Source organism: Phocoena sinus, chromosome 20, assembly GCF_008692025.1.
Source record: "Phocoena sinus isolate mPhoSin1 chromosome 20, mPhoSin1.pri, whole genome shotgun sequence".
NCBI lineage: Eukaryota > Metazoa > Chordata > Mammalia > Artiodactyla > Phocoenidae > Phocoena > Phocoena sinus.
The window spans coordinates 18,276,085-18,288,676 of NC_045782.1; the positions used below are offsets into that span (position 1 = coordinate 18,276,085).

At 38.6% G+C, this 12,592-nt stretch overlaps 1 protein-coding gene across 2 annotated transcripts in view; it reads right to left on the minus strand.

The window, feature by feature from the left end:
• The window catches only part of MYO1D (myosin ID), a 355,118-nt gene that overhangs the window by 245,215 nt on the left and 97,311 nt on the right, over nt 1–12,592 (minus strand). For both annotated transcript variants that reach the window (XM_032615652.1, XM_032615653.1), the window contains exons 2-6: nt 11,147–11,355; nt 8,868–8,961; nt 6,313–6,478; nt 4,028–4,081; nt 2,759–2,854 (exon numbers count right to left, since the gene is read on the minus strand). In XM_032615652.1, the coding sequence (XP_032471543.1) occupies nt 2,759–2,854; nt 4,028–4,081; nt 6,313–6,478; nt 8,868–8,961; nt 11,147–11,355 (619 nt within the window). The remainder of the gene's footprint in view (nt 1–2,758; nt 2,855–4,027; nt 4,082–6,312; nt 6,479–8,867; nt 8,962–11,146; nt 11,356–12,592) is intronic.

The window sequence follows — 12,592 nt, forward strand, 5'->3', positions numbered from 1 at the left end:
CCTGGCCTGATGCTCACCTGCTAAGGAAGAGCACAGGGAAGATTCCCCTCTGCCTGATGAGCACGTGTTCCTCTAACGTCCAGGACACAACCAGGCAAGCTCTTCCCCCTCCCAGCTCTCTGAGTGAGACAGTCAACCTTGTAAAGTCTCAATTTCCTCGTGGGTACGATGGGCATAATAATACCTTTCCTACAGGGTTGTTGTGGGAATGGAATGAGAACTTATATAAAGCACCTCCCTAGTTCCTAGCACATAAAAAGCACTTGAGTATCAGATATTACTATTACTAGATGCTGCAACCATGTCGAAACTGCAAAGAAACCAGACACAAAGTCTACGTGTCCTCCTGAGGACAACTGTCAGCTGCTTACCTAACAGGCATTCCCCAGCCCCACCTCTTTCTTGTTGATAGCACCCTGATTTGTTTACCCCTCCCTGAGTGCACCCGTTCTTCAGAACTGGTGCCAGCCTCAGGAGGTAAATCTTCATTGGTCTAAACAAATCACAGGGACCTTATTCCCTTTACCAAGTGATTGGTCAGCCATGGGCATGTGATGCCATTCTGGTCCATAAGACATGAGGTTTCCCTAGCTTATCAAGGGTTACGGCCAGGAACGTTTCCTCTGCCTGTGACTCCTAGAACTGCTGCTGCCATTTGGGGACCATGAGGAAAATCAGCTGTAGCAGACCGGCCCGATCCAGTGACGATGGTAGAACTGGTAAGTGGGAGAAACAAATGAACATCTGGGTCCCTATCAACACTGTTAAGGCAAGGAATTAACCACGTCTGGAACTGCCCCATCCTAGGGTTTCTCGTTACGTGAGATAACCAAGTTCCTTATTGTTTTGGGTGACTTTTAATTGGGTCTTACCTTACTGCAACCCACAGGGTCGTAATTGTACATGAGTCCTATATTTTAGAAGAGCTAAGTAAAAGTATGATACACAGAGTGTAATACTTTATAGTTACTAAAATCATTCTATTAATTTATATTTGTTTACATGGGAAGATATTAATGATTACATTATCATCTAATAAAAGGTTTATTTCATCAGGATTTGTTATGAGTCCATGAATAAATATATACACATAAACTGTTGTTATCAATAATTATCTCTGCATGGTGAGCTTTAGCATATTTTTATTTCCTTTTGGTTCATCTTTATTTTAGGTTTTGACTGTGATCATGTATCGCTTCTTTGTTTTTATTAGAGAGGCAGAAAAAAAGGAGGGGGAGGAATAGGAATGGAAAACTTTGATGGAAAGGGAACCTAAGCTAAAGTTAGCTTTGAAAAAAAAGGCTAAATGTTTATTTAATACTTGCTTTCTGTGGGGCTCTACATGACCGGGTCAAAAGCCACTTGGTCAATAAGACAATTCGATTTAAAAAGAATATTTTCAGTCACTGGCTTTTTAAGTGTTGATTTTACAATCCTTTATACATCTTTAGAGTACCTCTGACCTATTCTCAGAAAGCTGGAGTATTGCCTTCTGGTGTTTTGCTTGCTTTCAATTAATTTTCAGCCAAACATCCTGTTCTCAGATGACTCTAAAAGTAAAAAATTCATGCAACTTAAATTTCAAACAATGGAAAATTAATTGCAAAACGCTAAATATCATTTATTTATATGCACAATAATAAAAGTACCATTAAACCAGTAATGCAGGTATAATTAGCTTAAGATGAAGAGCAAAAATTACAAAAAAAAAATAAAAGAAACACCTCCCACATCTAGATTCTTTCCTTTTATAAATTCTTTTATTTTCCCCCCAACTACAAAAGCTGTGCATTTTCAATTATAGAAGAGATGTGAAATGCGGAAAAAGCAGAACACAAATAACCATAATCTCATCCATCCAGAGTAAACAAGTAAAACCCTGGTGCATTTCCCTCCAAATCTTATTTCATGTATGTCTGTGTGTGTATATGTGTGTGTGTATATATATATACACACACACACACACACACACACACACACACACACACACACACACACACACACCTTTCCCCCAACAAAATTGGATAACACTGCAATTACTGTTTTATAACCTATCATCAATAAGCTACTATATTACTAGGATTAGCTATAAAATGGCTAGCAGAAATTGTATTATATATATAGCAGAAAACTAATTAGAAATAAAAGGGCAAAAAGATCTGCGTATGTGTGAGCAAGGGCTTACATGCAAAGGAAGGGGGAAAAAATGGAAAAAAATTGAAGGCTGAATAGAAATGCTCCAAGGGTCACAAAACTATTTCTAGAGTACATCAAAATCGTTATTGGAAAAAATAGTGAATGGTAATCTTTGATATCCATGTTCAACCACAGTGCTTTTATTTATTTATTTATTTATTTATTTTTAACCATGGTGCTTTTAAACTTTCTTTTGTCTTACCAACTTGCCTTTGGCCAAATGACATGGTACCTTCTTTTGCGGTGGATTTCCTACTTGTAACAATATTTTTATAGTGTCAAAATAAAAGTAATAGGATTAAAAATTTTTAAAAACCCCACAAGATCGTAAGAGAGAAACTTCTTTCCTATCGGATGGTGATAAAATACAGTAATGGGTAATTAAGCAAAGTTATTGAGTCAATAATATATTGAATCTCCGTCCCTGAGAATTTTAAAAATAGAATAGAATAAAAGAGCCATTCATTTGCCTAAAGGCAGCTGCCTGGACCAGATAATTATTTAATGTCCCTTCTGATTCTCTGATTCTATTTCTGAATCATCTCAAAAAGGAAACTCTTACCTTTAATTGGGCTCCAACATGGATGTAGTTGTAGGATGAAAGGGATTTCTGGAGATGCAGAGAGCGGAGCATCTGCTCTGAACCTCCTTGGAGCAGCTGAAAAATATTTAATTAAAAATAAGTTAGCAAAATACATCCTGAACCCAACACACCATGTATTCTTACTGGTAGTCTAGCTTTTTTTCATTTTCTGGGCTAATTCACTTAGGTCCTCCTGTTTCTAGCTTTGAAGATTATTTTTTTAAACCTCGAAGGTAATGGCTTCAACATCATCAGTGATGATGTTATACAGTCATGAGGAAAATTCCTTTAAAAGTCTTAGCCCTTTCACAACGTAACTGGCATGAAAGGTTTTGCTTTGACTGTGGCCATTTGTAAAACAGGAGCTTGCGCTCTGTGGTGGTCACGCGCTCAGCGGCCTTGTTATCTGGACAGCATAGGGTTATGTTTCAAATTCAGAAAAAGTCAATATTGCCTCAGAACTAAGAGGTGTCAGCGGCCAGTCATATGCTGAATCACACTGGAAACAAACAGCTTTTCCTCATCAATCTCTATATCCCAGGAAAGGACAACTGGGTAACCAGGACTGTAGTGTTGGACAAAGACAAATGCCAACACTTTCACTCAAGTGCGGAAAAAGTTACAGGTTCCTGAAACGAACAGAACTCTTATATTTGGTAGAAAGCTAGTTTCCTGGAAACATGGCGAACTGTCAACAAAAACACAAATACAATCCACATAGTCCTTCTACACAGAACACGCATTTTAGAAGGCGATACATTTAAATCCTCTATATTAAACTGTACACTTTGGTTTACTGAAAAGATGTAACTATTGGATTTTTAAAATTGATTTTTTTAACGAAAACAGCCTGAATTTCTATTCCCATCTCTGGAACACCCCAATATGGGAACAAAAGCTTCAATTCAAAAATAAGACAAGATTAATTTAACATATTCAGAATGTACCATTTCAAAAGCTTTTAGGGTCATGAAAATGTTACCTACACTGCAAAGAAACACAAGGGATGCTCAACTAAGGCAGCTGTCTGGCTGGTTAACCACCTGCTAGCTCTTTAGAACAGCCATGCTCGTCAAGTCTCTGAAGAAGCCCACGGGGTAGGGTGTATGCGTGTGTGCACACACGTGTAACGTATCGCGGGCCAATGGAGGCATGGGAGGCACAGGACAGGAGAGAGCCCCAAACGAAAACCTCCATTTCCTGCACAACTGAGCAAATGGTTGATTATCTGCATAACAGATGACTAACCTGATAGAAAGAATGAAAGCTTCTTTCTCCTGGCTGTTGCACAATCACTCTAGACTGGAAAAAAAAAACAAAAAAAGCACATTAAAATCATTAATCTGATGAGGGACACATATACGATGCAATACTACTCAGTCATAAGAAAGAATGAAATAATGCCATTTGGAGCAACATGGATGGCCCTAGAGATTACCATACTGAGTGAAGCAAGTCAGAGAGAGAGAGACAAATACCATATGATATCACTTATATGTGGAATCTAAAGAATAATACAAATGAACTTACTTACAAAACAGAAACAGACTCACATACATAGAGAACAGACTTGTGATCTCCAAAGGGGAGAGGGGATCGGGGGGATGGATTGGGAGTTTGGAATTAGCAGATGCAAACTATTATAGAATATATAATACAGAATGAATAAACAACAAGGGCCTACTGTATAGCACAGGGAACCATATTCAATATCCTGTGATAAACCATAATGGAAAAGGATATGAAAAAGAATATACATATATAACTGAATCACTGTGCTGTATGGCAGAAATTAACACATTGTAAAAATCAACTATACTTCAGTAAAATAAATTTTTAAAAAATCATTAATCTGAGAATGTACTCCTAAAAGAAAATGAGAGCCACTTTCCCAGGGAATCCTGTATCAACAGTGCACTGAAATGTCCTAAAGACCGCACGGATGGGACCAACCTAAAACTAGATCTCCTCTATGGGGTTTTCTGTGCAATTTTTTGACAATTCTTTTCACTCTTTTAAAAACAGAGTTCCTTAAACTTTCTGAAAATGAAGCTATTTTGATTTTTTAAACCTAGAGCCTAAAGAGAAAATTTTTTTGGTTGGGGGGATTGCAAGTGGGGAGAATAGGAAGGAATGTTTAGGGAGGAATCTTCTCAACATTCCCTTCCTGAGGGTCTGATGGCATTTCAAAGAGCAATGCCTTATATCCTGTAATAAAGTGAGCTGAACAAAATCCATATACAGAGAGACCTCTGCTTTAGATGGCTTCAGAAAGACTGCTCTTAAGAGAGGACTCAAAATGTATGTTCATTCAAGGGGATTCTTTTGATTGAGCATGTACATAAAGTGAAGCCATGAAACATTCTGGAAAAAAGACTGATAATAACTGGCACTTCCTGTCATTTTTCAACTGACTCTGATAAAACAAGATTTCCTTACCAGTCTGACTTCAGTTTAACAAACAAAAATAAGATTTATACTGCATTCTGCTACCATAAAGATTGCTATGGTGTGACTGAGATGGAAAACACGTAACTGAGAAGGCATGTCAGTTCAAATCTGAGTACAATTCAAGGTGGAGACTTAACCTAGTAAAGTTCAATCTCAACTGTAATAACCAGGTGAATCTACTCAAGATTAGTTAGGACACAACCTCTCTGGCAGTCCCAAGAGGAGAGTTTTAACTGGAATCGTCTACAAATTGGGCCTATCATTCACATGGGCAGATAAAAACACACTCTAAGTTTTCACACACCAAATGCAGCATGCTTCATAATTAGGCTGTAAGATCACAAAGTACATCTATGTTACTATAAAGCAGTGAACAAAGAGAAACTAGAAGAAAACGAGATTGCCAATTAAAATAAAAACATGGGAGGATGTGTAGAAGGAGTAGAAGTGATTAGTCCTAGATAGGTTTTTGTTAAACCTTACCCAAAAGTTGGCACCCCCTCACCCCCCGCCCACCTAAACCTTTACCTACAAAGTCTATAACTTTTCCCAGCTTGATACCGTAAGTGCTAATAAGAGAACACAAAAAGAGATTATTTTGCCATAGAAAGCTAACTGAGGAGCAGGGAGGGACAGAGAACAGGATTAAAAGCTACTTTGGGGCAATGAAAGAAATTCTACTAATATAATCAGGTTTTAAAAAAAAAATTCAGCATGAACAGACTCATAGATACAGAGAACAACCTGATGGTTGCCAGAGGGGATGGGGTTGTGGGGGATAGATGAAATAGGTGAAGGGGATTAAGAAGTACAAGCTACCAGTTACAAAATAAATAAGTCACGGGGAGGTAATGTACACAGGGAATATAGTCAATAATACTGTAAACTTTGTATGGTGATGGATGGTAACTGGTCTCACTGTGGTGATCATTTTAGAATGTATAAAAATACTGAATCACTACATGGTACACCTGAAACTAATATTGTAGGTTAATTATAACTCAATTTGAAAAAACAACTCTAGGCCAAAAAAAAAAATCAGCATTTGCAAACATTACCCTCAGAAATCAAGCACTTTTTACCTTCTCCAGTAAGTAGTTATTGATATGTCCACCAATAGGGTCCCCCTTGAAATCAAAGTTGATATCCATGTATTTTCCAAACCTGCTTGAGTTGTCATTGCGGTTGGTTTTGGCATTTCCGAAAGCTTCCAAGACACAGTTGGACTTAAGCAACATATTCTTCACTCTTTAACACAGATAAATGAAAGTCACTGTAAAAGTTTTAAAGGCTGGGGCTTTAAAGAAACTAAATTTCATTGAAAGACATGCAAATTTGTGTACAAAGATGCTGATTGTAACATTGTTTGTAACATCAAAAAAGATATATATTACAAACAACCTAAATGTCCACCAATAGGGATGGACAAAAATAAATTTTTGTTTCCCAGTATAATATGTAGTGACATAGAAAGATGTGCAGAATACATTAATGAATGCGAGATAAAGTTGCAAAATAATATGTATTGCAGGATTTGTGTGTGTGTGTGTGTGTGTGTGTGTGCACGTGTGTGGGGGCATGTGTGTGTGTGCACACACACACGTGTTAGTAAATGCTTACAAATCTGGAGGGTACAGCACACTTCACTATGGTTACCTAGGTTGATGAGGTAGGTAGGGTGCAATTTCAGGGAACTTCCATGTTTTACATCATGCTGTAAATTTTAGTTTTTCTTTTAAAACGAACGTATTTTATTTACATAAAGAAAAATCCTAAAAAGAGATGTTCTGAAAAGAACGGGTGATACAGAAAATGATTCCATTTTTTAAAGTTCTTGCTTATAAAGCCTAGTGAAATTTACTGCATTTGGTTAATACATCATAAATGTGGTCTTGATTAGTTTAGAAACTGCTCATCATTTCGTTTGAAGCTGTATGGAATCTCTCTTTGGTACCAGGTATTTAAGTCATTCTTTATTCGATGAATGCTAACTCTTTATAGAGCAGTCTCTCCCAGTGGATGTATTTTAACTTCATTCTAGGCTTTATGTCTTTGTTTCTATTTCACTGACAAAATTCCTCTTATATGGGCATATCGCCGAAATAACCTGAGGTACCAGATCCCCTGGTCCTTCCACTACCACTGTAAGTGACCCTACAAATTTATCTCCTCATGAATGAAAGTATAATTATAATTGGGGCAAGGGAAACTGCTTGCTTATGGTAAATAAAGTGTCTATAAAACTGTGGTAAGATATGCTCTTAAAAAACTAGTAAATGGGGCTTCCCTGGCAGCACAGTAGTTAAGAATCTGCCTGCCAATGCAGGGGACGCGGGTTCGAGCCCGGGTCCGGGAAGATCCCACATGCCGTGGAGAACTTAAGCCCATGCACCACAACTACTGAAGCCCGCGCGCCTAGAGCCCATGCTCTGCAACAGAGAAGCCACTGTGATGAGAAGCCTGCGCACCACAACGAAGAGCAGCCCCCGCTCGCCACAACTAGAGAAAGCCTGAGCGCAGCAACAAAGACCCAACGCAGCCAAAAAAAAATAATAATAATAATAAAAACTAGTAAATGTAAATATGCCTTACTCCACTGTACCAACTGGGTTTAGAAATAAAATTAATTTAGTTCTCAGCCAGTTACTCTCCTCAGCTCCAAAGGAAATTTTAAAAACTTACTTATATCCTTGTTCTTGTCCTATTAGGTTGCAAAGTCAGAATCAGAATTGGGGATATATCACTATTAAGAAAAATACCTCTTTTGACCTGGCAATCTAGCCCAATTCTACCCATGCAGGGTAGTCTAGTCCAAATTCTCTGCTTTCAGACCAACCCAGCTTCCTTTCTCTCTATTCATAAAACTGAAGATTGAGATGTCTATACGGAATGTGACTCTTCTGTAAATAAATACTGAGCCTCAAAGTAGCAACTTTGGAAAGCTCTTATTTTTTCCTCTTCAAAAAGTCCACACCACATAAGAAAGTCAAGTCATGTGGCTTTATAGCCACACTTCCTACTTTCTTATTTTTTTAAAAAAACCATCCCTTCATTCCTTACGTATTTACTATGTAAATACCACGTACCAGACACTCTGCTGAACACTGGGCCCCAGACAGTGCGTACCTGCTTTATCACTCATCTTGCTGTGAGCAGAGCATGATGTGGCCTGAAACCCGTTCAGGAAATGAACCCTATTCAGAGCTTCTAATACCAACGTTCTGCTTCTAGCAATGATGGAACAGCATGGATCTGCCTCCCAGAGTCCCCCTTTCACTCTAGGGAGTGTAGAACACAGTTTACAAAAGATGCTGGTATAGTAGAAAGAGCAAGAAACCTGTGAGAGCTTGAACAATACAGCTACCAGTAAAGTATAACATCTTTGCTGAGCACACGTAACACTGAAGGCAGCGGTGATAGACCAGAATCACCTTAGCAGCATCTTTCTATTAAAAACAAATATAGAAATCGAGGGATATAAATAAAAGTACAGGGACAGTATGCAGGAAGGGAATCAAAGTAATTTAACCATTAATAAACACTCCATGCATATCAGAGTTTAGGCCTAACCTAGTCAAGTCTGTATAGAAAATGAAGCTCCAGTGAGAACTTCCTCCCATTGTTAGACTGCCCTTACCTTTCAATCTCCGCTCTCTGACTGGGGTTGGTGATGGCCGCAATGTACTGCATGATGTACTTACTGGCTTCCGTTTTACCAGCTCCACTTTCCCCTGGGGAAAAATTGTGCAAGCCTTAAGATTACAACTTAAACCAAGAGGAATAATTTTTAATAGAATAATTTCAAGTTTTGACATTAGTTATTCATTTGAAATCCCTTATGTTTCATTGTTTGTTTTTTTGGGGGGGGGGTTGAGTTATTTCATCCTGTCGATATGCGATTGGTTCTAACAGATCTGAACATTTGAAAAAATTCAAACTATTGTAGAAGCAAAATAACAGATTACAGTTCAAGATTTACTTAGTAAAAATATCGAGGGATAAAACGTGGTAAACTAATTCCTTATAGCCTTAGTACTTAGTGACTCTGAAGTCCAGTGGAAAAGAAACAAGAAAGTGACAAACAGTGGCCATGGCAAAATTCATATAACTTTGTTTTCTATGGCAGAGTTTTAAAAAATCTTAATGGGGATGAAATAATTTTTTCAGAAAATTAGAGCAATTTTAGTGAAAAAAAAAAAAAAGCAGCAAGCTCCAGACATATGGTGTCACAGAAAAAGCATGACAACTGACATAGGGAGGGAAGGGGGATAAGTTTATAATTATCAACCCAGATTTTTAAATGTTTATCCCTTGTGACCCAAAGCTCCACTTGTAGAATTTTATACTCTAGAAATACTAAAAATACTAATATAATCCAATGATAATCTTCAAAGGTTTTCAGACTATTTCTGCAGACTACACTATGTGTTATAGCTAAAATCTGAAAATAATATGCCCATCAGTAGAGGATTGGGTAAATAAATTATGATTCAACCATTCAATGGCATGCTACACAACTGTTAGAGAATGCACTACTTCTATAGGTACTCTAATGAAAAGATGTCCACTAGACATTGTTAAATGGAAAAACAAGTTATGTAATAGCAGTTATAACATAATTCTATAATTCTATATTTATAATTACATATGCATGTGTGACTATACGTATTTGCACACACTGAGAAAATGTTTAAAAGGATAAATGCTTTATTGTTCACAGGCGTTACTGCTAGAATTTGGGGGGGGGGAAAGGTATTTAAGGGAAAGGGACTCTGTGCTTTCACTTTATACACTTATAAAATTGCCTCCCGCTCCACCCCGCCACCTTTTACAATCAGGCAATAATACTGCCTTCAAAATTTGTTTTAGGGCTTCCCTGGTGGCGCAGTGGTTGAGAGTCCACCTGCCGATGCGGGGGACGTGGGTTTGTGCCCCGGTCCGGGAAGATCCCACATGCCGCGGAGCGGCTGGGCTCGTGAGCCATGGCCGCTGAGCTTCTGCGTCCGGAGCCTGTGCTCCGCAACGGGAGAGGCCCGCGTTCCGCAAAAAAAAAAAAAAAATTGTTTTAATAAAATGTAGCCTTAGGATATAATTCTTCAACTCCCACACTAAGTTGCCTCACTTCTCTGACCCTTAATATCCTCATCTGTAAAGTAGAAACACAACTGTCCTGCTTACCAATCAGAGAGCTGCACGGATAACCAAAACGGAATAAAGATCACCAAAGCCTTGTAAAAGTATAAAACCACTCATGCGAATACGAGGTATTATTAGCACGAAAAAAAAGTCCCACAGCTTGGGAGAGGGTATCCTGGGTCAGTGGGCAGATATTTTCTTGTTCCCAACTCACTACACAAGATTCCTTGAAGAGCTCAGCTTTACAGAGAGAGCTCGGCTCCTGTGCTTGGGCACCCAGGGTGTGTCACCTGACGCCCTCTCTGCAGCCTTTAAAGCTCTGGCCCCCAGCTCTGAGAGCCTGTTTCCAGCCCCCAGGCCTCTGTATGTCCCTGGTCACTAGCTCCCGTTCACCAGTCTGACTTAGAGTTCATTCTTCCTTTTTGGTACCTCAGGATTTCATTTTCCTGGTTTCGTTCTGTGATTATTTAAAATAATTTCTGTTAGATTCTTATCCAGTAGTTTTCTGTGTTTGAGATGGGAGGATGAATTTCCCATGTCACCTCAGTCTACAAAATTGACCAGAAGTCCATCCAAACATAATATGTAATGTGTAAATGAACCAAGATTAGCAGATGCTCAGAAATGATAGAAATAATCTGGCATTACATTTTTTTTTTCTCCTATAAAATTACTTAAGCTTTTAACTTCAAAAAAGACCTAATCAATTGTTCGGACCCTTGAGTACCAAGTAAGTTAAATACATATTGACCTTGGAAGAACAGGGAACTCCTTAAATACCTGATATCACAATGCAAGTGTCCTTTGATCGCCTCTTCATAGCCTTGTAAGCAGCATCGGCAATGGCAAAAAGATGCGGAGGTCTCTCGTACAGTTCACGCCCTTTGTACTGCTCGATTGTGTCTCTCCCATAGATGTTCAACAACTTGTAGGGATTCACAGAGACCACGACTTCTCCAATGAATGTGTAGATGCGCCCTTTTTCAAATCTGCACAGAAGCCAAAGGAAAGGAAGATGGAGCTGGGGTTACACAGAGATGCTATTTCTTTCCTATGAGTCTCTCATTTCCAAGAAAATCCAAACATCCCAGGAACTATTTCTGAGGTGACATTTCACGGTTCTGAGTTTACTTTTAGAGATAATGCTTGAGGCTGGGTTCCTTTGGATGCTGCTGGTAGAAAAGACCAGCAGGGGTTAGAAGCCAAGAGAAGAAAGAATTTAATACTTCGGAGGCTGGGGATTTCCTAATTTCCAAAATACAGAAGGGTAAGAAATAAAAAGAGTTGAAGACAACCTTAGAGCTCTAGGAGGAAAAGATAACAGAAGCCGGAGCAGGTCTTGAAATCCATTTAGTCAGATTTTCAGTTGTAAAGAAAATTGCCTAAATACGTTTATTTCTTCTCCCTCTTGAAATCCCACTAAAATGTCAGTAAAGGAATAAAATAAACACAGCAAAATCCACACCAGAGAGAATGGTAGAGGAGACATTTCTGGCATAAATTGAATTCGCTTTTTAAAAAAATGACTGCCTAAAATTCCACAGTGCAGATATACCCTTATTTATTCAATCATTCCCCCCATCCTTCCTGCTATTATGAACAATATTGTAGAAAGTACTCTTGGCACATAACCTTACAAATCAGTGCCTTTATTTCTGTGAAACGGATTCCCAGGACTGGGATAGCTGGTTGAAAGGTACGTGTATTTTAAGAAGTATAACATGATCCCACCACTCGCACATTTAAGAAGCTAAAAATCCGCCCTGTATATGTATATGATATGTATATAAATTGTACATATATTTTGTAAATGATTACATGAGCATGGAAGGCTGCATATTATGTCTTAGGGCGATGAGAAGGAAAGCCAGAGGAACTAAGGAAAAAAAACCCCAGCATACATGATATGACTCCAATTGTGCAAAATCACGTGTCTATATTTGCAAAGAAAAAATTCAATATAAAATTTAGAAAACCCATATATATTTACCATCGACACATTAACTCACACATATAAACACATATGAACCAGAGTGAGGCCAACACCCAAATGGACGTTTCTACACAAGTGGCTGCCACTACACTCTCCACCTGCCGAGAGGCACAGGCAGAGAGAGCTCGCTTCCAAGAGCTGGGAGAAGGGAGCACCAGGACGGGAGAATGCTGGTCCATGGACAGCGGCCGGGTCTCTGAGCACTCCTGTTGTAGAGTCACAGCAGCAGAGAA